The 27555-nt window shown below is 43.4% G+C and overlaps 1 protein-coding gene across 1 annotated transcript in view; it reads left to right on the plus strand.

Moving 5' to 3' along the window:
• Positions 1-22291, plus strand: part of Sh3rf1 (SH3 domain containing ring finger 1) — a 241211-nt gene extending 218920 nt beyond the window's left edge. Inside the window, exon 12 of the mRNA XM_011242231.2 lies at positions 21596-22291. Within this exon, the coding sequence (XP_011240533.1) occupies positions 21596-21761 (166 nt within the window). The 3' untranslated portion in view covers positions 21762-22291. The remainder of the gene's footprint in view (positions 1-21595) is intronic.
• The last annotated feature ends 5264 nt before the right edge of the window (positions 22292-27555 follow it).

The raw sequence follows: 27555 nt of genomic DNA on the forward strand, positions 1-27555 counted from the left end.
CAACTATCTATAGCAACTGCCTTCTCTCGCTGTGCTGAAACAATCTCTTTCTGGTGTCATCTCTTTAGCCCTAGGCTCCCTTTGTTCCAAATCATATCGCCAGGTTTTGGCTTGCTTAGGACTTAGCATGAATCATTCTTGTGGGACCAGGAGGGTAATGAATGCTACTAATTAGCTTGCTAAGTATTCTCTGAAACTAGAGGATATCTGGTTGTAACTAGCCAACTGAGGTAATGATCTCTTTATTATGCATGAGTTTTATTACATAATCCACCTGGGCATTCAAGACTAGTTAGCTCAGATAAATGAGCATACAGGCACCAGCCAAAAACAACATCGCCATTCATGCCCTGCAGCTTCCTCCCATTTTGAGGGCTCAGGGCTCCATCTCTTGTGGTGTAAATTAATTGTCATGTCTGGAAGCACATACAAAACTGGTCCATCATACAATATCAGTAAATCATTTACTCTGTATTTACCTGGGGTTTCGAGAAATGGTGAGCACCACTCGGACACTTAAAGACACCTTCACTAAAACTCAGCAATCTGGCAATCCAATTGACAGGAAGGGCCAGTTCATACAAGTTGTCTCCTAGGGAGTGTGTCTACACTACATAACTCACAAACTTCAAATGACTGGGCAAGGAGTGAATGCTTGATTCTAACTGTGATTAAAACTGTGGCGTTAGCTGAGCATGGTGGTCCATGTCTGTAATCTCAGAACCTGGGGTGTAGAGGCGGGAGGATGTCTATGAGTTTGAGGTTGGGCTGATGTTCACAGAGTTCCATGCCAACCAGTACTACATAGTGAGACCGTAACTGAGAGAGACAGAGGCAGACAGACTGTAGAGCCAGCCTGTGTTTACTCATGTACTCCTGGCTGGGCCCATTAGCTGCAGTTCAGCTATGTTCAGTCTTGCTGATAGAGAAGCAGAGAAGACAGGGTTCTAGTCTCAGAAATGGAGCTACAAAGAAAGAAGAGGAGAGACCAATCAAGGCAATCTCTTGGCTTGGGTGAGAGTGAGCGTGGGGGTTGCTTCGGTTGCTGGAAAGATGGCTCAGCAGTTAAGAGCACGTGTTGGTGTGGCAGAAGACCCAGGTTCTGTTCTCAGCGCCTACAGGTCAGCTCATGACCATCTGTAACTCCAGTTTCAGGGGATCCAACACCCTCTTTTTACCTCATCGGGCACCAGGCATGCATATGATACACAGACATACATGCAGGCCAACAGTGATGCACATTAAATAAAAATAAATGAGTAATTTTTTAAAAAGCCTCTTGGTTTGGGTGTGATGGTCCCTTGGCCCCAGCACACTCAACATGAAGGCAGGAAAAGCTACAGTTTAAGGACAGCCTGGGCTACATAGTGAAACCCCTTTTTCCTGCCCCTCCCCAAATATACACATTCTGGAATACTCTCATCTCCAGTCCACAAGACCAGACAGCACTCTCGCCCTTGACAACACTGCAGTATCTTTACATCAATTCTCCCTGTGATCACAGAGAGCAGCTGGTTTCTGTCACTTTCCCCCAGAGTCTGAACCGGCGTGACTTTATGTCTCCTGTCCTGCCTCTCCAGGGAATGTCATTGGTCATTAGAGTTGAAAAGAAGTGTGTAGCTAAAAGTGATTGTCATTTCCACTGGGCTGGAAAGAGCCTAACAGAGCCACTTCTAGAACACACTACAGCCTATTTGTATGCAAAGGGCAGTTTCATCTAGCCCACAGACTCAGGAAATCTCCTTATTCTGTGCTAAAATGAACATTTCTGTTCTACTTAAAAAGAGCTTCCCTAAGGTACAGACAGGAAAATTCTCTGTTTGGAAAACAATTTTTAAAATAAGCGCAGCAGGTACCCATGGCTGAACTACCCCCATACAGTGTCCCTCAGGAAAATTCTGTGTGGTTATTCTGTCTTAGGGTTTCCATCGCTGTGAAGAAACACCATTACCAAGGCAATTCTTATAAAGGACAACATTTAGTTGGAACTGGCCTACAGGTTCAGAGGTTTAGTCCATTATCATCAAGGCCGGAGCATGACAGAGTCCAAGCAGGCATGGTGCTGGAGGAGGTGAGAGTTCTACATCTTGATCCAAAGGTAGTAAGGAGGGAGACTGTCTCTTCCAGGCAACCAGGAGAAGCTTCTCAAAGCCCCCCTACACCATGATCTACTTCTTCCAACAAGGCCACATCACTCCAACAAGGCCACGCTTCCTAATAGTGCCACTCCCTGAGCCAAGCATATTCAAACCACCCCATTAACCAAACAGAACTGCCACCACCCTGCGTCTTTCCTGACGAATAGATAAAGTTCCTGATTCCTGATTGGTTAGCAATAGAAGAGGCATTATGGCTCTATCTCTTCTTGCTTGTAGCTGTAACTTCAAAGGCAGCCTGTCCAAAATGACAGACGACATTTAATAAGAGAAGAAAGGTAGTAGGCATGAGCTCATGGCTAGCCTGGGCTATGTAGTAAGAGCTCATCTCAATAAATCAATCAATCAATAAATAGTACATAAATAAAGCAAAATGCAAGCAACCAGCGGACTGAAGGGCTGGCAGCTCAGGTGGCCTGACTGGAAGAGGACATCAGTGCTGTTGGGTCAATGAACCCATGGATGGACAAAGACTGAAGTACAGATGGAAGGCGGGGTCTCATTGCTACTAGGCTGTGAATTTGGTTTTGTTGAATTTAAAGTCTGTAATTCTCTTGAAGGTGTTCACCCAACTAGATTCTCATGTAATCGCTGCTTTTACAGATTAAAAATCGAAAGCTTGGCAGGCACTGGAGGCCCTTGTACTAGCGTAGACGTAGTCACAGCTGGAAGATCTTCCCAACATGCATGTGAGCAGGAGAGTCAGATCTGAGTTACCCTTAAGGGACAGTTCTCTCTCTCTCTCTCTCTCTCTCTCTCTCTCTCTCTCTCTCTCTCTCTCTCTCCCCTCCCTTTCCTTCCCTTCCCTCCTTCTCCCCCCTCTTTGAGAAGGGCTTTCATGTATTCCAGGCTATCTTCAAACTCCATAAATAGTCAAAGATGACCTTGAACTTCTGATCCTCTTGCCTCTGCCTTCCAAGGGCTAAAATAACCTGCATGTACCATCACATCCTGGTTTGTCCCGGGGATCGAACACCCCACAGGACTGCTTTTAATATTCTAGTCTTTCTGCTCAGGAAAACGTAAGGCAGAGGAAGTATCTCTGAGCTGGTGCCTGAAGTTTCAGGCCCAGGAAACCACTGCCATCCTTTTAATTACAGTCTCTGGAAGAAGAGACCCTCTCTGATTTGAAAAAAGCCTTTTTTTTTTTTTTTTTAAATCTTATTAACAATAACGTATCCCAGCACTGCAGTAATTACAGGCCTATTCCTGAAGCAATCAAATTGCTTATTTGCAAGAAAGACTGTTTCCTTTCCCTAATGAATACTAACGGTCCTCCGGAGCCTGGAGGTGATGTGTGTGAATGCCCTGCTGTAACAATGAAAAGCGATTATGAATAAATGACACACGGCCGCTCTGTTCTTAAAAATCACCGCGTGATCAGTTTGAGAGACACGCACGGGGATGGGACTCGGGAGATTTTGTTTTAATTATTCTGCCCGAAGGGAAACGGTACTTTGTTTTCTGCTGGCACCATCCTACAGAGAAGCTTAAAGGGACTTGGAAAGCACGAGCCTATTAATCTTTCTCAAACCACACTGGCAGATACAGGCACCCTCATTTTCGGGGGCGGGGGGGGGGAATGGAAGGTGGGGGTGGGGTCAAGGTGCCGATAGACGGGTGTTTCTGTTCTCAGTGGCATGTTTAAAGGTTCGTTATCATCACATCCCACAGATTTGTCTCTGTGGAGCTGCTGTGACAATAGTTTGCATTTGAAAATCCACCAGAAAGGGGAGAAATGAACAGGAGGGTTTGAAGGGGGATTTTTAATTTTTTTAATCTGCCAAGTTCCTCGTGTGATTTTTTTAAACGAGGCTTGTGAGTGTGCACAGACGTGTTTGGGATGTTTCAGTGGGGGGGGGGGGGGGGGGAAGGGATCAGGTGATAGAATGGGAAGATGTGTAAAAAGAGAATGTTTCATTTTAGCTGCTTCAAAATGCTCCCTGACCTGCCCTGCAGGTTGGCCTGTGTGAGCTAGAGACCACCGACTAGGCGACTAGGCTGTAGCTCTGTCAGCTGAGGACACTATTGGAATACAATCTTTCAGGATGTAAACAAAGGGCCTGGCTTTCAGTTTGTTCTTGATCACATCTGAAGATCACCACTGCCTAGAATGGCAGGGTACAGCTCATTTTTACTGAGTAATGCAGTACAGGTCACCAGGAAGCCTCTCAGAGAACATACTGAAAAAAAAAACTTCTTACCATTTGTTGTGGGAAAAAAACATTGAAAATTAATTCATTCATAATTCATACATGAGAGGCTGCCATTTTGGAACTTCTAGCATAATAAAGTAGAGTCCCCAGGAGCCAAGGGATTTATATTTCCAGAGATTCTTTATGACAACTGATGTTATTTATCCAATTTTCCTAGCTGGCTTTTTTGATTCTTATGCCTTCTGCCTCAATTTCTTTGCATGGCTTTGACCCACATAGCAGTCAGCAGGAGTTAGCAGACACCCTCCCCCAAACCATAGGAGGCTTGTTTCTGACTAGTTTGTGGGGGACGGGAAGTGAACTCAGAAATTGTTTGCAAGAATTCCTGAAGCTTCGCACTACCTTCTCTTGACAGGTTCAAGCATTTAACAAATCATATTGACCCAGTCTCTAGTTAGTTCCATAAAGACCCCACGTAATTGTTTGGATGATAAGCAAACCAGTGCACTTATCTGACTTCAATACCTTATTTTCTCCTGTCTTATTTATTTATTTATTTATTTATTTATTTATTTCTGTATTCTGAAAAGGTCAAACTACAATACCCTGCTTCTTGATAGAACAGTTTCCCTGTGTGTCAGTGCTAAAATATTAACATAAGCATTGGGTCTGTTTAACACTTATATCCCCCATACTTCTACTTTGTTGCTTATCTGTGTTCAGGCAGCTATGGTTCTGTTAGAAAACAATAACAACACCTGCACTTAGGAGGCAGAGGAAGGTAGACCTCTGTGAGTTTGAAGCCAACCTGGTTCACATATGGAGTTCTAGAACAGCCAGGTCTGTAGAGAAAACCCTCTCAAAAAGCAAACAAATGAATGAACAGTAATAATTATAATAAAAACAAATAATGTGAACCCGGGACATAGCTCAGTGCTGAAGTATTTGCCTGGCCTCCTCACCATGGCTGGCTAATCTTGATATTATGTAGGCATAGCTCAAGTTAAACACCCCACCATCCCACACAATGTCAATGTTTACATAAAAGAAGTAGATATTATGTTTAAAATAAGAGTCCATATGGACAATGAAACTCTGTCAGAAAATCAGAGAAATCCAATGGTCAGGCTCAGCTCAAAAACAAGGAAGGAGCGAAGAACAGAAGAAAGGAGAGGTCTACTCCTAATAGGAAGGAACTCTCTGAAGACTCTGATTATGTGGGGCTCCCTCTGGGCCTGGAACAATTAGCTATCAGAAAATGAGAGGCCAGCTTTTGTGCTTCTGGGGTTTGAAAGGACTACAACAGGTGAGAATAATTACTGTCTCTTAAAAGCTCCTTCATTTCATGTAGCCCTTCTCCCCGCCCCCCTCCGTGGTGTGTGCGAGGGGTGCTTGCAGCATTGGGTAAATCTGAGTCTTTGAAAGTTTGAGATCTTAAGAGCTTGACTATTTGACATCTTAGAAAATATTACTGTTTGAAGATTCACTAGAGATACACTTCCTGGGGAAGTTTTCTATTAAAATAACACACACACACACACACACACACACACACACCTAACAAAACAAAACAGAAAACTTCCTCATATTTAGAAAAGACAAGAGGTGTGTTGCTCTTGTGGTTTGATTATGAAGTGTGTCCCATATGCTCATGTGCTTGAACACTTGGTCCCCAGCTGGTAGCTGCTGTTTAGAGACATTGTGGACTGAGCCGTAACGGAGGAAGTAGGTGGACTCCTGGATCTTATAGCCCGAGCTCACTTCCTGTTCATTCCGTCTCCTGGAGCTTAGCAACTTGAGCAGCCACCTCACACTGCTGCTCATCCCACTACAATGGATGGTGCCCCCTCAGACTGTGAGGAAAAGTCAACTCTTCAATCAACATCCAGTTGATTCTTGTCAGGTGTTTTCTCACACGTTGCTGTCTCTCCTGAGGTTGGGCTATGAAAGGAGACTCCCACCCCCCATCTCTTTACTGCTTAAATCATTGGGTCAAGGAGAACACTGTACCTACACATGAATCTTCCTAAAACCTGAGGGATAAAATGAGACATGAGCTCGGCTGTGAGGGACCTGTGTGCATGCGGTGTTAGACCCCAGCAGAAAGCGCACAGGACACAGGGCTGTGGGAGAGGGCAGCCATTTTCTCATTTTACCTGCTGAGAAGATAAGATAGCTGCTTATGTTGATGACAGGGTGGATGCTATTAAGCTGATAGAGAACAGTCTGACAGAGACTTAATTAAGGAGCCGGAGAAGTCGATATGTCCTGTACTTAGCGTAGGGTGAGAAGGAGTGGGAAGGGAATTTCCTTGTGAGAGGGTGAGTCGTTTTTCCCACAAGGAGTCAGCAGCTCATTCTTTCTCTGAGGTAAAAGATTTTTAGTAACAGTTTGGAATGAAGTTTGTGGTACTGTGTAATTTTTTTTTCAGCCATTGTGAAAATTCTTCTAGAAGAGAGAACCACTTTGGAGGAAGTGGTTCCTCCTTTCCTAGCCCTGAGGAGGAGCTGAGATTCCCATGTTGGCTAGACGAAGGTCTTCTGAGGCCAAAGTGGGGACTGCCTCATATAGGATACAAGATGAATGAAGCAGTAAAGGTTACCCACTCACCACTACCACCACCACCACCACCACCACCACCAAAGAAGCAGTAGAGGCTACCCCTTCACCACCACCACCACCAATGAAGCAGTAGAGGCTACCCCTTCCCCACCACCACCACTGGCTGGTTTACAACCACATGCTTCTAAATACAAACTCTTTTTAAAAAGAGAAAAGAAACCGACGTTTCAGGGAGCACGTTTATTTATAGTGCAATCAGCAGATCCCCTGGTCCTTCATATACTTATTTTTGTAGAGCTGGGGGCGGAACCCAGGTCCTTTCATGTGTCATGCAGGCATTTGAGCAGTAAACTATAGCCCCAGTCTGAGCAATTAATCCTTGTGAACCTTTTCGAACGCTGAGCAGAACTTCTGGCTTTAGCTACAAAATTCTGATTCAAAAGATACATGTGAAGTACCGGTTTTAGGGTTCTGTTTAAATCGAGAGTGGTTTAAAGATCTGTGAAGCTGGAACACACAGAGGCATAGTGGGTATGTGGAGAATGAAGGGTCAGCAGGAATTGCTAAGCTAAGCAGGACACGGTAGTGCAACATCTGCAATTGCTGGACTCCAGGAACAGAGGCCGAAGGATCGTGAGCTGAGACCAGCCTGAGTTACAAAGTGTGATGGTTTATATATGCTCGGCCCAGGGAGTGGCACTAGAAGGAGTGGCTCTGTTGGAGTAGGTGTGTCACTGTGGGCATGGGCTTTGAAACCCTTATCCTAGCTGCCTGGAAGCCAGTATTCTGCTAGCAGCCTTCAGATGAAGATGTAGAACCCTTAAGTCCTCCTGCATCACGCCTGCCTGGATGCGGCCATGTTCCTGCCTTGATGATATTGGACTGAACCTGTAAGCTAGCCCCAATCAAATGTTGTCCTTATAAGAGTTGCCTTGGTCATGGTGTCTGTTCACAGCAGCAAAACCCTAAGACACACAACAAACTGCTTTTTCAAAATAGCCAAGCACTGGGGATGTAGCTCTGTGGTATAGCACTAGTTAAACACGAACAAGGTTTGATCTCCAGCGGCACACGAGTAAGCTAGGATGAAGGAAGAGAAAGTGAGGAAATACCAAAAATCCCTCAGCATAAGAGAGACTCAACATCTCTGTGACAGAGGGTTTAGGTTGTGCATAGTTCAAATCGAAAGAGAGCTTGCTAAAGGCAGTGCAGTTTCATTTAAGAACTAAGAGATACGTCTGTGGTTTCGGTTTTGTTTTCTGTTCAGTTATGATCTATAGTCAGCTCCTACAGAGCTCCTACAAACCAAGGATTAGACCTGGGTGCTGTGAACCTGGCTTGCAGCGTCCCTTGTGTCCTTTTATAGGGGAAAATACCCCTTCCGGGTCCCCAGAGATATCTGCAGGAACCACTTACAGAAACCACAGTAGGGACAAGCCCCTGGGAAGCTTTCACCTTGGTAGCTGAACGTAAATGCAGTCCCAAGCAGAGTTGGGGATGCTCAGATGCCATGCATTTGAGAGGACTGAGTGAGACCTGGAGGTAGGTAGAGTCATGTCCTTTCAGCTCCTTATCAGAGGGAGAGGGGGGAGTAGGTCCCAGACTTGAGTCAGGCAGGAAGCAGTATTTTGGAACTTCTGTCATTTCCAAGAAAATGTGTCAACCTGCCCCCCCCCCCCCCAACTACCAAAACCACCACCAAGGCGGTTGATGACAGCTAATATTCTGAAGATTACTTTAGGAATGTACCTGTGTGCTTCACTCGAGCTGGTGAAGTGACTCAGAAAGCACAAGCGGTGCCAAGCAGCTTCCGAATGACACTTTTGCTTCTGATAACTTTCTAGAAAAATTAAATGTTCTGTGAAGGATAAATTGCTGTTTGATGCGAATTGTCTTGTTAAAAAGCCATTTCTCCTCCCCAGCAACCTACTTCCTATGTCATTAAGCCAGCTGATTGGCTATGTCTAGACAATCATGATGGTGATTTACTACCTTTATGTGTGGTCGATGCTGGGGGGAGGGGGTCCAGGGTGGGGGAAGGGCAGGCGCATTCCCCATCTCTGGTGTCTCTTGGAGAGTTGATGATCAAGTCCCCAGCCGTGGCATTAAACACAGCAATAGAACACGGAGGCACAGTGAAGCATTTCCACCGCAGGTTATGAGCTGAGATATAAAATAAGATTTATTTGCAACAATCTGATAGAGAAAATTGAGTCCTGGGAATTGATGTCCTACAAAGGCTTTCTCATCACCCAGGGAGTGACTATGGATGTGAGTCACACTGTGAGAGGAAAGAGCTGGTGGTGGCAAAGACATAAAACTGGAGCGTTGACATTTGCTGCAGCCACTCTTAAAGATAAAGGAATTGACCAGTTTGTGCAATGTGAAATATGCTCACAATTACAGCCTTTTCTGATCCAGGCTCTGCTCGCAGCTGGATACCTTGGGCTTTTAAATTGATGCTATCATTCAACCTTTCTTTCTTTTTTTAATGCACTTCTTCTGCAAATGTGGTACCAAATAAACAACCATCTCCCCAAAATATCAGGCTCCTAGTCCCGAAAGGTTTAATCCTAGGAAATAATTTCAAATAAATGGGACGTGGCATCTACCATTTCACTTCTTATTTCCTAAATTCTCCGAGCAGCACCATCGCCATGTGAATGCAATGGCATAATAAATCCAAGTTAATATTTTAAAATGCAACGGGAAACAAGAAGTGTTGCGTTAAATTTTACTTGCGCAGTATTCATTCAGCAGTCAACGTGGTCGCAGTTTTAATGTGTGTGTGTGTGTCTGATTCTGATAGGCTACATTCAGAAAGAAGATATATGTGACTTCTCAGTTTGTATATAATCCAACCAGTGCTCCCAAAATACTTTCAATGTCTCCCCATGTTTGTAAACCGACAGGTACCAGACAGAACTAAAAACAATGTACCTGTTTATAAACCTGATAGAGCTTAGTCTGAACCAAGACTTCCTTCCTTCCTTCCTTCCTTCCTTCCTTCCTTCCTTCCTTCCTTCCTTCCCTCCTTCCTTCTGTCTGTACATCCTTCCTTCCCTCCCTCCCCTTGTCCCTCCCCTGTCCATCCCTTCCCTCCATCCCCTCTTCCCTTCCCTTCCCTTCCCTTCCCTTCCCTTCCCTTCCCTTCCCTTCCCTTCCCTTCCCTTCCCTTCCCTTCCCTTCCCTTCCCTCCCCTCCCCTCCCCTCCCCTCCCCCCCCTCCCCTCCCCTCCCTTCCCTCCCTCTCTTCCTCTCTCCCTCCCTTCTTATTAAGTTACATTAATTTGAACATGGTAGAATACCCATCAGAATTAAAACCCTTTGCTTTGGAGCTCAGTGGCAGAGTCCTTGCTCATTATGGTGATATCCTGTTTGCCAACACCAGCTCCTATCAGTGTGAGAAAGTTTTTAAAAATGAATGGAGATTCCAGTCAGACTAGAAAGTCTGGGTCATCAGTTGTTCCTTTGTTGGATCATTTAGATTGAGTTTAAAAACCAAACCAAACCCTTTATTTCAAAGCAATTATAGTCTCATAGAAAGTTGCAAAACTGTGAGTTCTATGTGCTCTTCTGTCTTCTTCCAGTTGTGGCATCTTATATAACCATGGTACCATATAATTAGCCAGTAGCACAATATAATAAGTCAGTATATTGTCATAGGCTGGCAATGTTAACTACACGATAGAAACTCAGTGTCAGTAGTTTTTCTGTGTTCATTTGTATATGTGTATGTTTATAGTACTGTGAGTCTTTTTTTTCTTTTTTTTTTTTGATGGTGCTACTGGCTAAACCTGGGGCCTTGGGTATGCTCAGTAAATGATCCTCTGCTGAACTATAGCCCCCTTGATACTTCTATACAGTCTGGTCCCACACAGGCCTATTACCACTACCCCAATCTCTACTCAGAACAGTAGCACCAATACAAAGCCCTCCCTGGCTCTGTCACTTAATTGCAGTATTCCTGTTCCTAACCCCAGCCACCAAGAATCAGTTGTCTACTTCCACACTTTTCAGTATTTTGAGGCAGGGTCTCAAGTAGTTGAAATTGGACTCAAGTCTCTGAGTCTCTTGTTGAGATGTACAAGATATACAGTGTATACTGCTATGCTTGGTTTTATTGGGTTTTTGGTCTTTTCTCTTCTCTTCTCTCTCTCTCTCTCTCTCTCTCTCTCTCTCTCTCTCTCTCTTTTCGAGACAGGGTTTCTCTGTGTAGCCCTGGTTGTCCTGGAACTCACTCTGTAGACCAGGCTGGCCTCGAACTCAGAAATCCTCCTGCCTCTGCCTCCCAAGTGCTGGGATTAAAGGCGTGTGCCATCACGCCCAGTTGGTATTTTCTTTTCTGACACCATCACCACACTTTTGAAATTTCAAGGGTGTTAGGTAAATGGAATCTTATAGTATATGTTGTTGTTTGAGGGTGTCCTCAAAATTTTTTCATGCTAGAAAATTTTTACTAAAAACAGAATTTTTTCATGTTCTGATTTTTGTTTCCTCTCCTCCACTCCCCTCTGAAACCACACCCTTCCTTTCTCTCTTTAGGAGATAAACAGACTTATAAAGAATAATAATAAAATAATTCAAATTAAACAAAATCTGACAAATGTATAGGATAAAACAAACAAAACAAACAAACCAACAAATAAACAAAAGAAAAGGAGCCAAAGAAAATGCACACAAAACACATCTAGATGCAAAAATACACACAGTCACAAACACAGGAATTTCATAAAAGCACAAAATCACAAGCCACAATATATATGCCACAGACCTATAAGGTTAAAAACAAAAACAACAAAACAAAACAAAACAAAACAAAACAAAACAAAACAAAACAAAACAAAACAAAGCCTCAACAAAACATTTTAAGGCAAGGAACCTCCAAAAAAATCATTGAGTTCATTTTGTGTTGGCCATCTACTGCTGAGCACAGGGTCTGCCCTTAACCGTCATTTGTATCCTCAGTGAGACTCTGTTGGAGAAAATTATTATTTTCATTTGCAAGAGGTTAACAAGCGGCCATAACTTCAGTGTTAGGGGTGGGGCTTGTGTCCACTTCCTTTCTCAGCTCTGGGACCGCATCTGGTGCAGACCTGTGTGCATGCTGCCACATTCTCTGTGACTTGTACATGCAGCCACACTCTCTGTGACTTCATATGTTGTCCTTATAAGAGTTGCCTTGGTCATGGTGTCTGTTCACAGCAGCAAAACCCTAAGACACACAATAAGCTCCTTTTTCAAAATAGCCAAGCACTGGGGATGTTGTGTTTATAGGTCTCTGTTTCCTTGGTGTCCTTCACCCCTTCTGGCACTTAGAACTTCTTCCTCGGGGAAGGGATTTCATGGAGACATCCCTTTTATGAAGGAGTGTTCCAGGGTCTCTCACTCTCTGCCTATTGTCTGACTAATGGGTTGTTGCCATCTTCTGCAGGAGGAGGCTTTTCTGATAGTACCTGAACAAGGCACTGGTCTATGAGTATAGAAGAATGTCATTAGGAGTCATTTTATTGCTATGTTTCTTTAGCAGAACAGTAGTGTCCTAGTCAGGGTTTCTATTCCTGCACAAACATGACCAAGAAGCAAGTTGGGGAGGAAAGGGTTTATTCAGCTTACACTTCCATACTGCTGTTCATCACCAAAGGAAGTCAGGACTGGAACTCAAGCAGGTCAGGGAGCAGGAGCTGATGCAGAGGACATGGAGGGATGTTTCTTACTGGCTTGCTTCCCCTGGCTTGCTCAGCCTGCTCTCTTATAGAACCCAAGACTGACAGCCCAGAGATGGCATCACCCACAATGGGTCCCTCCCCCTTGATCACTAATTGAGAAAATGCCCCACAGCTGGATCTCATGAGGGCACTTCCCCAACCAAAGCTCCTTTCTCTGTGATAACTCTAGCCTGTGTCAAGTTGACACTCAAAACCAGCCAGTACAAGTAGTATTTGGTTTTCTCCTAGATCCCTGGCATCTCTAGTCTCAGGTTCTTGGCCACCCAAGCAGAGTTAGAAGTGGACTTTCTCTCATAAAGTGGGTCTTAAATCCAATCAGATTGGTTGGTTACTCCCACACACTTTGTGTCACGATTGAACTAGTGCATCTTACAGGCAAGACACTATTGTGGATCAAAGGTTTTGTAGCTGAGTTGGTATTTACTTTTCTCCTTTGGTAGCATGAAGTATACCTTCTGGTGCCAAGATTGCTAGTTTTAGTCGTGAAGGCTCTAAGTAGGCACCAGCTCAACTTCTTAATGCTCCGTAAGTTGTGTGGATGTTGTCTTCAGCTATGGTGCCTTACCATCAGTTTGGGGGAATAACCAATAGCCGTGGCAACGGCTAGGTTGTTGGGGGGGGTCCCATTAGGCCCCTTTAGCCAACAACTCAATTAGATATAACTAGTTCTCAATATTGGGAGTTTCATTTGGTGGAGAGAGGTGTCTAGATGGGGCTCTGTTTTTCTCCATTCTTGACAATTTCATTTGTATCACCATCATATATATATCTATATGTTTAGGAAGGTTCTACTGTATTTCCATAGAAGATTTCCATATAACTCCTCCAACAGCCCCTTGTTTTAGCCATTCCCTTCTATATTCCCTGCCTTGCTTCTTCTCATTTGATCCTCCTGTTCTCAACAGTCCATACCTATCTATTCTATTTCCCTTTCCTAGGTAGAGCCCTCCCTCCCTACTAGACTCTTACTTCATACATCTATGCCAAGTTTCTGTGGTTGTGTGGATTGTAGTGTGCTTACCAAAGACTTAACAGCTAATGGCCACATATAAGTGAGTACAAACCACATTTGTCTTTCTTGGGTCTGGGTTACCTCACCCAGGATTTTTTTTTTAGCTCCATCCATTTACCTGTGAGTCTCATTTTTAATGGCTGAGTAACAGTCATTGTATAAATAAATGTACACCATTTTCTCAATCCATTAATCTGTTACTAGACATCCAGGCTGTTTCCAAATTCTGTCTACTATGTAGAGAGCAGCATTGAGCATGGTTGAGCAAATGTCCCTGTGGTAGGATGAAGCATCCTTTGGGTATATACCAAAGAGTGGTAGAGCCAGATCTTGAGGTAGATTGATTCTCACACTCCTGAGAAACTGCCACACTTACGTTCATGGTGACTGTTTAAGTTTGCACTGCCATCAGCAATGGAGGAGTGATCCCTTTGCTCCACATCCTTGACAGCAGGAGCTGATGTTTAATTGGTCTTAGCCATTCTGACAAGTGTAAGATGAAATCTCAAAGACTTTTTGATTTGCATTTCCATGATGGCTAAGGATGTTGAACATATCTGTAAGTGCTTCTCAGCCATTTGAGTTTCCTCTTTTGAGAATTTTGTTTAGATCTGTACCCCATTTTTTAATTGGATTATTTGTTTTCTTGATGTCCAATTTTTTAATTCTTTATATATTTTTGATACCTCTATCACATGTGTAATTCGTAAAACATATTTTCTCATTCAGTAGGCTGCAACTTTGTTTGAGTGATGGTATCCTTTGCCTTACAGAGGTTTTCTATTTTATGAGATCCTGTTTATCAATTTTTGTTCTTAGTGACAATGCTATTGGTGTTCTATTCAGAAAGTCTTTTCCTGTGTCAATGAGTTCAAGGTCATTCTCCACCTTCTCTTCTATCAATGTATCTGTCTTTATGGTCTTTGGTTCACTTGGTGCTGAGTTTTCTGTAGGGTAATAAGTATGGATCCATTTGCATCCTTCTAGATCCAGCCATCTAGAGCGACTAGCACAATATGTCAATGATGCTGTCTTTTTTCCAGTATGTATTTGTGGTTTCTTTATATATAAAAAAGTCAGGTGCTCATAGGTGTGTGAATTTATGTTTGTGTCATCAGTTCAATTCCATGGATCATTGTGTCTGTTTTTGTGCTGATACCATGCTATGTATATTATTATAACTTTGTAGCACAATTTGAGATAGGCCAGTGATACCTCCAGCAGTTATTTTAATATTCAGGATATTTTTTGCTATCTTGAGTTTGTCTGTTTTCATATGTAGCTGCAAATTGTCTTTTAAAAGTCTGTGAAGAATTGTGTTGGAATGTTGATGGCGAATGCATTGAATCTGTAGATTGCTTTTGGTAGGATGACCATTTTCACTCTATTAATCCTATTTGTTCATGAATACTGGAGAACTTTTCATCTTCTTATGTCTTCTTCAATTTCTTTCTTCAATGTCTCAAAGTTTTTATCATGCAAGTCTTTCTCTTGCTTAATGTTACTCTGATTTTTTTTGCTGTTTTGGCTATTGTGAATGATATTGTTTCTTTGATTTCTTTCTCAATCCCTTTGTATATAGGAAGGCTACAGATTCTTGGGTATTAATTTTGCTTTCTGCTATTTTGCTAAATGTGTTTGCCAGCTATACAAGCTTCCTGATAGAATGTTTAGGGTCAATTGTATACAACCATATCATCTGTAAATAAGGATACCTTTCTATTTGGATCCCCTTGATATCCTTTAGTTGTCTTCTTGCTCTAGCTAAGACTTCAAGTTCTATATTGAATAGATATGAAGAGAATGGAAAACTCTTTCTTGTTCCTGATTTTAGTGGAATTGCTTTGAGTTTCTGTCCATTTAAGGTTGATGTTGTCTATGGGCTTGCTGTAAGTCACCTCTATTATTTTGAGGTATGACACTTGCTCCAGAACTTTTATCACGATGAGGTGTTAGATTTTGTTAAAGACCCTTTCTGAATTTAATGAGATAATTATGTTTTTTTTTTCTTTCAGCTTGTTTATATGGTAGATTGCACTTATTGATTTACACATGTTGGACCATCTCTATATCTCTGGAATGAATCACGGTATATGATCTTTTTGATGTATTAGACTAATCCTTGGATGCATATGTTGTTGGTATTTGGAGATAGGCCACTGGAAGGATCAGATGGACCCATAAAGGTGTGCCCTTACATTAGTGTCCAGGCCCTGCAAGCATCATGAGGACATTCCTAGGTATGATGGAGAGGAAGATTTACTATAGATATGAAGGATAAATAGCCAGAGACATCTAGAAGGTGCCAGGCTGAACTGTGCCATGAGGGGCCAGGGTGAGAAAGGGAGAGAAGAAAGAGGGAGCAAAAAGAATGTCTGGGAACCCAGAGACCAAGAGGCCAAAAGCACCAAGAGGTTGGCAGCCAAAGTGGCTGAGGTTATATAGGGAACAGAGGCCAGGTAGTGGAAGCCCAGCCTAGTCCCTAGGCTGAGAGTTTGAGGGTAGGAAGTGGGGTGAGATGTACCGAGGAGAGCAGGGAGGGGGTTGAGGGCCAGGGTCCACTTTGATTTGTTAAACAGGCACCTCAGTTCACCATTTGTCTTCATTTTGAGACCTAACAGAAAAGATCTGCATGGGAAGTGAAGACTGAAACTCAAGTCACAAACCCATCCACCCCCATCCCAACCCCATCTACACCCCTGGCCCTGGGCAAAGAGCCACTTTACTGTTCTTATATCAGTCAAGGGTAGAGCAGATAGCAGTGCTTTGTCCATCCTAACTTGATGCCTGGCTTGGTGGCCAAAGTTGTCCTATACTTAGTACTCATAAAAGTCAAATCAAAGTAAATCAAATCACATCAAATCCAAGCAATGCATCATGGAAGGAGGAAGACAGACAGACAGACACCTACCTACCACCATGCTACCTACAGAGCTGTCCTACAGCATAAGGCACAGGCAAGCCATAGATTTTTGCTTTCGACCATGCAACAGGGGTCAATGTTGGTGGATCATATCACCACAGGAGAACATGGGGTTGTCTCTGATCAGAGCAGCCACCAGGAACTACATGGATGTCTAGGAGCTGTGTATATCTGGCTCCACCCCTCACTGGATGCTGCATTGTGGAGAGCTTGCCCCATCTCTCACTGGTGGCAACACTTGGAAAAGTAGGCCCTGCATCCTGCCCAGTGGAGCTGACCGTGGTGTCAGAGGCATGGGTGAGCCCGCCCCAGGGGCATGGGTATCGAAGGGCTGACCCCTGCTACTTGTCTGCCACGAGGTGTCATGGGTGCAAGAGTGATGCCCTTCACCCCTGCCTCACCCCTCACCACCTGTGGCAGTCAGGAGAACTGGCCCTGAGGTCACGAGAGTGGGTAATGGCAATGGCAGCGTAGGAGAGCTGGCCCTGGTGGAGGGGATACAGATGAGCCTGTACTATGGGTGAGAGCACAGGGGAGCTGGCCCTGTCACTTCTCTCCTGTGAGGTGCCTGGGCGAGGAGGTGAGGTCAGGGAAGACAACCCCATGTTTTCTAGTGGGAATATGACCCACGGACACAGGGGTGATTGGACCATCCCCAAATCTCCATCATCTACTAAGGACTGGGATATATAAAAGGACCAGTCCTGCTGTTTTAAACTGCAGGATCTCCTTGGCACCTGAGGCAGTCAGGAGAGCTGATCCCAGTCATAAGAGCAAGTAAGCTGGTCCTTCTCCTTGCCTCCTGTAGCACTCGAGAACAGGACCTGAACCTCACCTAGGCCGCGCAGTGGTGCTGGTCCTGGACAAGGAGGACTGGGTGAGCCAGTCCCGATGTCAAAGTGAGTTCAAGCAGGCCCTATCACTCATCCGGTGTTAGGTGGCAAGGGTAAGTGGGTAACGCTTTCCACCTTGCCCTTCACTACCTGTGGCAGTCGGGATAACAGGTCCTGGGGTTATGAGAACCGATGAGCTGTCCCTGCCCTTTGCCAGGGCTGCAGCCCTCAGAGAAAGCAGGCCCTGCATCTTGCCTGGGCAACACGATGGAGCTGGTCCTGAGCCTGAAGACACTGGTGAGCCAGACTTGAGGGTGTGAGAGTAGGAGAGAGGCCTGTACCTCAACTGGGTAGCACAGTGGAGCTAGCTCTGGAGGCATGGGTAGTAGTGGGTGGGCCATCCCTGAGGGCAGGAGAGCAGCAGAGCTGATCTGTCTCCTGCTGATGTTGACACTGGGTGGCTTAGCTGGAGCTGTTGCGTGTAATTAAAAAAATTATCACATCAATGTTTTATTTATTTATTATTGGTTATTTATTTATTTATTTCAAATGTGTCCCCCTTCCTGGATTTCCCTCTGCAAACTCCCTATCCCATCCCCCCTGCTTCTATGAGGGTGCTCCCCCACCCACCCACGCATCCACTCCTGCCTCAACACTCTAGCATCCCCCTACACTGGGGTATTGTAGGCCCTTCTCAAGGCCAAGGGCCTCCCCTCCCATTGATGTCCAACAAAGCCATCCTCTGCTACATAGGCAGCTAGAGCCATGAGTCCCTTCACGTATACTCTTTGGTAGGTGATTTAGTCCCTGGGAGCTCTGGGGGATCTGGTTGGTTGATGTTGTTGCTCTTCCTATGGGGTTGTAAACCTTTTCAGCTCCTTCAGTCCTCTCCCTAACTCCTCCATTGGAGTCCCTGTGTTCAATCAAATGGTTGGCTGCAAGCATCCACATCTGTATTGGTCAAGCTCTGGCAGAGCTTCTTGGGACAGCTGTATCAGGCTTCTGTCAGCAAGCACTTCTTGGCATCAGCAATAGGGTCTGGGTTTGGTGTCTGCATATGGGATGGATCCCCAGGTAGGGCAGTCTCTGGATGGCCTTTCCTTCGGTCTCTGCTCCACTCTTTGTTCCTTCATTCCCTTTAGACAGGAACAATTTTGAGTTAATATTTTTGAGATGGGTGGGAGATCCCATCCCTTAACCAGGGGTCGTGCCTAACCACTGGATATGGTCTCTACAGGTTCTATCACCCCTTTGTTAGATATTTCGACTAATGTCATCCTTGTTGGGTTCTGGGAACCTCTTGCTTCTCGGTCCTTTCTGCCCAATAATTGACTCCTGGCCTTCTTTATTGACCACATCAAGGACCAATTAGGGAACCAGACTTTAGTGTCAGCACCTCCCTCTACATTGAGCAGTGCTGGAGAACTTGCCCTGGTGGTGTGAATAGGAAGACTCTTTGGGCTGCCCAGCTCAGTTACCACCTGAGCTCAAATTCAGGACTCTGAATTGATCCACCCCAAATTCTATATTATCTTCTAAAAGCTGGGACATGAGAAAGAACCAGTCTTCCAGTTTCAAAGTTACAGGATTTCCATGACCGGGCAACAACAGGATAACCTGGAAAAGTCCCTGTGAAGATCCAATATTGATAGTGTCACAGAAACCAGAGATCTCGAACCAGACCAGTGACTCATTTCAATGATCATTTGCAAGTGATGATGTGTAACCAGAGGGTTATATTGTGGGATAGGATACACTGTGACATACTACTGCTTCCACTATGAGATATTTTCTATGCTTGCTTTGTTGTTGTTGTTTGTGTGTTTATTTGTTTGTGTCTTGTTTTCAGGGGGAATTTGCATGGACAAAGGGCAGATATTTAAAGACCTGGAGATGAGCGGGACTGGGGTGCATGGTGTGAAACTCACAAAGAATCAATAAAACATGTTTTAAAAGAGAGAAAGAAACTCAAGTTGGCACCACTTTAGCAGGTGCTGTGTCAGAGTTTCCAGAGTCTGACTTTAGGGTTTATTTTTCTTACTCATTTAAGCACAGTGAACTTGGGAAAAAGGTTTCCACGTGACAATTATTACAACAAAGCTTTAGGACCGCTATGTTGAAACTCCCTTGCAAGGCACCCGTGACCCTTACAATAACGAGTTCTATTGACAGATGAACAGTATTCAGGGTGAGGGTCTAGGGAGGAAGGACTTGTAATAAGCATAAAAATGAAATCTCTTGATGGAGGATGAAAAGTATACAGGACCTCTTTCAGAAGGATATTCACTGAGAGACCAAGGGCTTCAACCGTGCTCAGGATTTTAGAGGATGCAGGAAGGCTGGCTCCATAGAATCAATAGTAGAAAGATCACCAGGTTGTTAGACAACATCACTCTAGCCTTCTGCGTCAAAAAGGCACTTCCTTCCCTTGAAGAAAATAGGCTCATGGGTCTGCTTTCTCCATTCCTCCTCTAGGCTGTGCCTCCTACACATTCAGATTAGTGAGCCTTGAGCTGAGCTTCCCTTGCTGTCCTCTTGTCATCCTCTCTGTCACACAACAATACAAGAAGTCCTCCACTAGACACTGATTTCCAACTTCCCAGTTGAAAGCATATTGAAGAATTAACTTCTTTATTTTATGAGTTACCCAGTCTGTGTTAGCTGTAAATGAATATGAAATCATCGGGGCTGATGCTTTTCAGTAAGCATGATGCCTAGAGGTTCACCTAATTTGTTTTGTATTCGTACTTAACTTCACTCTTATTCTTTTTTTTTGTTGTTGTTGGCTTGTACGTCTCACTCACAAAGAATCAATAACACTTTTTTTTTTAAAGAAACTTAAGTCAGCACCATTTTAACAGGTGCTGTGTCAAAGCTTCCAGAGTCTGACCTCAAGGTTCACTTAACCATCCATTCATGCTTTGACAAAGACACTTGGATAGGCCCTGGGCTTTCACTATAACAGATGAAAGTGCTATAAATATTCATGGAAAGATTATTTTGTGTTTGTATAAACATAGGTTTTAATTTCTCTGGGATTAATTTCCCAAAATAAATGATTGCTAGGGTGTGCAGAAAGGACTGGTTTGCTTTTATAAGAAACTGCCAATATCCCCAAATACACTTTATATTTTTACCATCCTTTAAATAAAGTCTCATGTAGCTCAGACTGGCCTCTAGCTCTCTAGATAGCCAAGGATGGCCTTGTGTCTTTGATCCTCTCACCTCTACTTCCCAAGTGCCTGGATTCCAGGCATACTACAATTTGGCATCCTTGGGAGTACCAAACCTTTTCAGATAGGTAAATGAACATCAAAGTATTATAAGAAGTCACACAAAGTTCACACACAGCCTGAGCTGAGTGTGTGAACACAGATAGTTGGCCTCTTTATAGTCTCCAGAGCACTTTAGAAGGTCAGGTAATCATTGTTATAAATTTCTCCAGGTCCTATTGCCAGCAGCCACACATCAGTTAGCAATGGCCATACATGACAGAAAACCCAACTGCAGACATGGAGTCCATTGAAATCAGAGAAAAAGATGTCTTGACATCAGTGTATTCAGAGGCTTAAAGATGACAGCTGTCATCACCCCAGGAATCATGGCCACATGAAGAATTGAGAAATGGCTCTGTTTATATAAGGAAGGAAGATGTTCCCCCAGGAACACACAGTCCTCTGGTTTTCCTATGTTTCCCAGAACACTGACTGGGGGCTTGCTAGGGTTTGGTTATGATTTGAGAGTATTGCTCAAAGGCTTATATGTCAGACATTTAGTCCTGAGCATGGCTTGTTGGAGTGGAAGAATCACAGATTGAGGCCCAACATCAAAGTGATTAGGCCACTGGCAAGTGCCGCCTGGAAGGGGTTACTGTAGTTATTATGGAAGCCTGGTTAGTTCCTGTAAGAGCAGTTGTTATACAGAAAGAACAAGCCTTGCCCCTGAGTTGTCCTGGCTTTCTGTCTCACCATGTGACCTCTTTCATTCTGTCCCACCATGAAATCACTCACTGTATTATTTCCTATTTCCCATTGCTGGGAGGAAAATGATGAATGCATCTTAAGAAAGGAAGGCTTTAATTTGAGTCACAGTTTGAGTCAGTACAGCTCATCGTGGCAGAGAAGGCACAGTACTGGAGCCATGAGGCAGCTAGGCTTATTTTATCTGCAGTCAGGAAGCAGAGAGAGAGAAGTGCTAATGCTTATCTGGCTTTTTCCTCTTTCAGGACCACAGCTGATGGTCTGCTGTTGCCCACATTCAGAAATGTCTGCCATCCTCAGTTAAACCTCTCTGGCAGCACCCTCCCAGGCATGCCCAGAGGTGTCTTCTACCTGACTCTAGATCCAGTCAAGATGCCAATGTGGGTTAACCGTCATTTCATGGTGCTGTGATGGAGCCAGGAGATGACAATTGGAGGGAAGCAATTGTTGGTGCCATGCTCTTGAACCTCCAAAATGGTTAAATAAACTCGGGGTTTCTTTTTTTAAAAGATGTTTTAATATTGTGATTTGCATTTATGTGTTGCCTGCATGTATGTCTTTGTGAGGGTGCATGTCCTCTGGAACTGGAGTTACAGACAGTTGTGAGCTGCCATGTGGGTTCTGGGAATTGAACCAGTGTCCTCTGGAGGATCAGCTACTGCTCTTAACCCCTGAGCCATCTCTTCAGCCTCCATAAACTTGGTTTTTAAATAAAGTGCCCAGCCTTAAGTGTTTTGTTACAGCCACAGAAAACAGAGTAATGCAGACTTTCATGGTTGGAACATTGTAGAGAGAAGAATTCTCTTAGAATTCTGGTTGGGTCAGAACCAAATTTGTTACTATAATAAAATTGAATATAAAATGGAGAATAAAAGAGATTAAGTTATTTTTCTCTCAGGGCTCAGAACTGCTCTATCTATCAAACAGTGACCTTTTATGCAATGTTTCTACCGAATTCACTGTGTCTTTACTTCCTGGATCTCAGATGGCAAGTGGGACTGTTTTGTGATTTGGACATAGTTTCTGCTTGTCACCAAAAGCTCATTTGTTAGAAGCTTGATCCCCAATGTGTGGACATAAATGATGGAGGAAACTGAGTGTGTGGCATTGGGCTTAATCCCAGGGCTTCATACATACTAGGCAAGTAGAATAGCACTGAGAACCTCCTTATCTCTTGACCTGTTAGAGTCTGATTTTACAGAGAAGCCATTGGGAGCACTACCTTTACAGGAAACTGTGTACTGTTTGTAGTATACAGATTAGGTTTGGAGAGAAGATAGTACAATAGACCTGCCCTGCTGTCTGATTCCGTATCCCTCCCTCTTACACAGGGCACTGCCCTATGGTGCCATCTGCTACCACTTTCTCACCAGAGCTGACCAGAAGCTCCAGTATCACATTCCTGGGACTCCTCGGCCTCGAGTGTTTTGTTATAGTAACAGAAAACACACTGATAGAATCTCTCACTAGGATATTTCTTATTATCTAGGAGCCTTGCACATTTTGCTACAGAAACAGAAAATAGACTAGCACAATCTCTCACTCTCATCTTTACCCTGATATAACAGGAATTGAGGGAGTAGAATAAAACTTTACTTTTATGGATATGATTGGGAGATTGTTGACATAATTTTCACTTAAGTTATATTACTCTAACCTTGGCAGCATTGCTCTGTTAGCTGCTAGGGATGCTGGGAACTATAGTATGTAGTCTAGAAAGCCACTCCATTAACCGGAGCTTCTATTACCAGAACAGGGTTACAGGTTTGGTAAATAACTAGGAGAGCTTAGTACAATGTCTTCTAGTTTGAGCCAGAGCAGATGGAACAGGTCAGGGTAGTGGTTCTCAGTCAGAAACAACTTTGTTCACTGGAGGACATTTGGCAACGCCAAGCTGATGTTGGCTACCCCACGGGTATCATGTGCATAGCTAGCACCTAGCAGGAAGATGCTGCTATGTATTTTACCCTGTACAGTTCAAACCCCCTATAAAGACATTGAGTAACTCATACCATCCAGTGTACAGAAACTGAGAAACCCTGATTCAGGGTCTGTCCCTCATGCCTCAGCCCGCCATGTATGAATAACATCTCTTGGCTTTCATTTCATGCTTTCCTAGAAAAACATGCTTGTAGGTAAGATGTGGGTAGTATGCCTGAACTTCCAGCAACATAGAATCAGAACTGTGAGGGATTATAGCACAATGGGCATTTGCTGTGGGTCATTCTACTACAGAAGCCCAGTGCATAGCCACTTGCATATAATTCCACAATGACCATCACCAAGTGCATTCAGTTCTAACAAGAAAGATTTTCTTCTCTGGATTTTCACAAGCTAGTTAATAATATATAATCTCTCACTAATGCACAGGAAAGGAGGAAAGCTATTCAATTAAAGACAAGTGCAATTTTGTATAATTAATCATAGTCTTCATCAGAGGAAATAAAAATGATTTGTTTTGGTAAGGAGGAACCCATAACTATTCAGTGAGAAGGAAAACCCATTCATTCATACATCATGTTTACTCTGAATGGCTCAGGGCACGGCAGCTCTCACTGTGAGACTCAGGCGTAGGGAAGCATGTGGAAAATCTTGTCGTTTCTGGTTCTGATAATCTGCTATAATGATAGATTAAAAATGCAGTTTGGCATTTCAGGATATAAATCTCTAATAACCAACCTCAGAGAAGGCACCAAACCCTCCAGAGAGATTTCCAACATGAGATGATGACACTTCTTAATAAACTCAGGATTAGTGATGTAACTTGTCACCCAGCCAGGCAGAAGAAGAAGAAAATGGCACGGTTGCTACGGTGACCACTCTGAAGTTGTGTTCTATAAATCTACGTAATCCACTTCTGGAAGTTCTCCCCTGGGATGAAGATGTACGGTGTGTCAGCAATGCATCACAGAAACCTTTCCTTATTTAAGGTGGTTATTTAGACACCACACATTTTTCTTAGAGACGGAGACAAGCGTATTGTCCTTTGTTGCTTAGTTTCCTGGGGCAGAGCACTTTACTTCTGAGGCTTTCATAGAACTTTTCTTTTTGTGGTGTGTGTGTGTGTGTGCGCGCGCACACGCGCGCATTATGTATAAGATGTGTGTGTGTATGTGTGGTATGTATGAGATGTGTGTATGCTTCTGTGTAGTGTGTGTGTGATGTGTGTGCATGTGTGTATATGCACATTGTGTATATGTGTGTGTACATTGTATGTATGTGGTATCAGTATATGTGAGCATCTCTGTGTGTAAGTGTATGTGTGGTGTGTGTATATGTATCTGTGCATGTGTATGTGTATTTTTGTATGTGTGTATGGTATATCTGTACATGTGCATGTGTATATGGGGTGTGTATGTGTGTGCTTGTGAGTGTGTGGCGTGTTTGTGTGTATACGTAGGCATACACAGCATGTAGCATGTGTGCGTCAGAAGATGGTGGGCAATGGTTCTCTCCTACTGTGCAGGTTTCAGGGATCGAGATCAGGTACACTGGCTTGGCAATAAGCAATATTTCACAGCCAAGTGGTCACATTCTCTTCTCATTTTAATTTTTTCTCTACCATTGTATTCTTCATTATTGGTCTTTCCAAACTGTAAAGTATCTCCAGGAAATTTTTCATTTCTTAAAAATTTCCAGGCTCGTCTCAAATTGTCTATGTAGCCTAGGGCTACCTAGGGAGGCAGTTTCCCAGCTGAGCTACATCTACAGCCCATCACATCTTATACTTTATTTTGTATGTGCTCAGCTCACTACATAAATAATACATGCTCACTGATTTGTGTGTTTTAGCTTTATTTAGTAGTGTGTCTGCGAACCACGCTCTTGGAGCCAGATTTATGAGGATTGTAAGATAACATGCAGTTATATTTTTCTATTGTGGGATAAAAAAATTTATACAAACAGACAGAGAACTGGATACCTGGATTTTTTTGAAATGGTGAGCTGTTGATTCATTCAAACAATATAGATCATATCTGTCAATAAGTATATAACAGCATTTAACAGAGTTCAAGTGGACTGTTAAGTTTATTGACAATGCAGAAACTGCTCACATCCTTGTTTATTGATGGAAGAAGAATAGCCTTGGTACTGAGCCACAGGCCTGCTTGCTTGGCCAATCTTACCATCTACCAGCTGTGCACCAGTGTGCAACTTACTTTAATCACACTAAGCCTCGCTTGCCTTGTGTGTCAATAGGGATTCTGATACCTTTCCAAGGCCATTGTCGGCCTCACTTTCAATGAGCTATCATGTGAAATACACAGCACACAGCTGGGCAGGATCAGAGCCCTTGGTGCTAAGCAATAGAAATCAACCCTGCTAGATGAACGGGAGAAAAAGCATATTTGTTAGGAAGACCATGGGCTCCTTACAGAATCCGGGAAGGGGTCAAGGACTGCACTTCAGAACTGGGAACTCTGGCTTCACAGTTGCAGGAAGTCCTGACAGGATTCCAGGCACAATTACCTTTGGATGAATAAGTATGTTTTCAACCACTTTCGGCGTTCTGGAAGATTTGCATTCCCCAGAGAAAAGGGCTTATTGTTTTGGATTAGGTGACCTGGTATATAAAGGCTTTGAGATTGTGTTAAGTCTTTGGCAGCTTTACCAGATCTGCAGAAAAATGGAAAAAATGTCAGGCAAAACAGAGATCTCCTACAAAGGCACTTGATACTTAGTGACTGCCCTTCCTTCTGGTTCACCCATTTGAACCCCATTTTATATCTTGCAATGTGTGTAACTGTATGACTTCTAGACAGTTTAATATATGTGTAATACTTTTAGACTTGAAAAGTCTCTCTCTCTCTCTGAATGTCCTGTGCATTGTTCTAGATATTTTATGTATATATGTGTAGTGTAGTGTAGTGTGGTGTAGTGTAGTGTAGTGTATGTGTGTATTCTTGCATTTGTGCATGTGTGTGCGGGTGCACATATGTGCAAACAACAGAAGATAACTTCAGGTGTTATCTTCAGGAGCCATCCACTATATAGTTTTTTGAGATAGTGCCTCTCATTGTCCTGGCACTCACCAAAGAGCCAAGGCCAGTTACCCAGGAGGTCAGGAATCTGCTAGCTCTGGCATCCCAGTGCTTTCGTTATAAGTGCTCACCACCATAACTCACCCTTTTATTGTAAACCTGGGTTCTGGAGATCAAAGTGAGATCCTTATACTTGGAAGGCAAGTGCTTTATTGACTGTATTCTGTCACCATCCCTCATCCAAGAAGCTTTCCACACTTGGACCTGGGTCCTCATAAACACCAGTTGGTCTTCCAATTTAACAAAGAAGTACTAATACAGTATAAATAATAAAAACCCTTGAAAGTATCTGATCATATGTAATTTTAGATGTAGGTTTCCTCTCATCTATGTGGACCTTTGCCTGGAATATATTTTTAGTGTAAGGGTTCTTGGGGACAGGGTCTTTCTATTTTGCACAGGCTTGTCCCAAACTTGCTTGAAGCAATCCTCTTGTCTTAGCCTCCCAAGAAGCTCTCATACCGAGATTGGAATGTATTTTAGAAATATTAAGTCTAGGGAGCTGGAGTGATGATGGCTCAGTGGTTAGGAGCATTGTGCAGTGACTGCCATCCATTACAGTTCAAATCTCTCTGTAACTCCAGCTCTGGGGGGGTCCAATGCCCTCGTATGGTCTCTGAGGGCACCAGGCAAGCAAGTCATGTGCATACTCAGAGAAAACATCCATACACATGGAATAAAATTAAATAAAGTAAAAATAAACTTAAGGAATTAAAATTAAGCATTTTTAAAAGATCAAGTTTGTGATTTTGTGACTGGATTATATAGTAAAGTTAAATATATCTATATTTCATGGTGCCTCACAAAATTGCCGCATCTTTCAGCTGCTGTCTTGCTATTTCTGTTAGGCTGTAGAGTGTTCCTATTTCTCTGTTGCAAATTATATCTTACAAGGCACCCTATGGAGGTTCACTGTCCATTGCACACTGTTCTAGTGAGCACCCATTTGTTTGATTTAACGCTTTATCTACAGAGTCATTACATCGCCCAGAACCACCACATGCAAGCACAGACTGGAGCTAGAAAGGGAAACAAGGATGTGACGCATACTAGCAGGGTAACACACTGCATCATGTTATTCTCAGAACTGGGACTCTAGAAACGTAGTGAAGAATAATTCTTTAGAGAGAAAAAAAACTTACATGAGCAGAATCCTGGGTTCC

This window comes from Mus musculus, chromosome 8 (assembly GCF_000001635.26).
Source record: "Mus musculus strain C57BL/6J chromosome 8, GRCm38.p6 C57BL/6J".
NCBI lineage: Eukaryota > Metazoa > Chordata > Mammalia > Rodentia > Muridae > Mus > Mus musculus.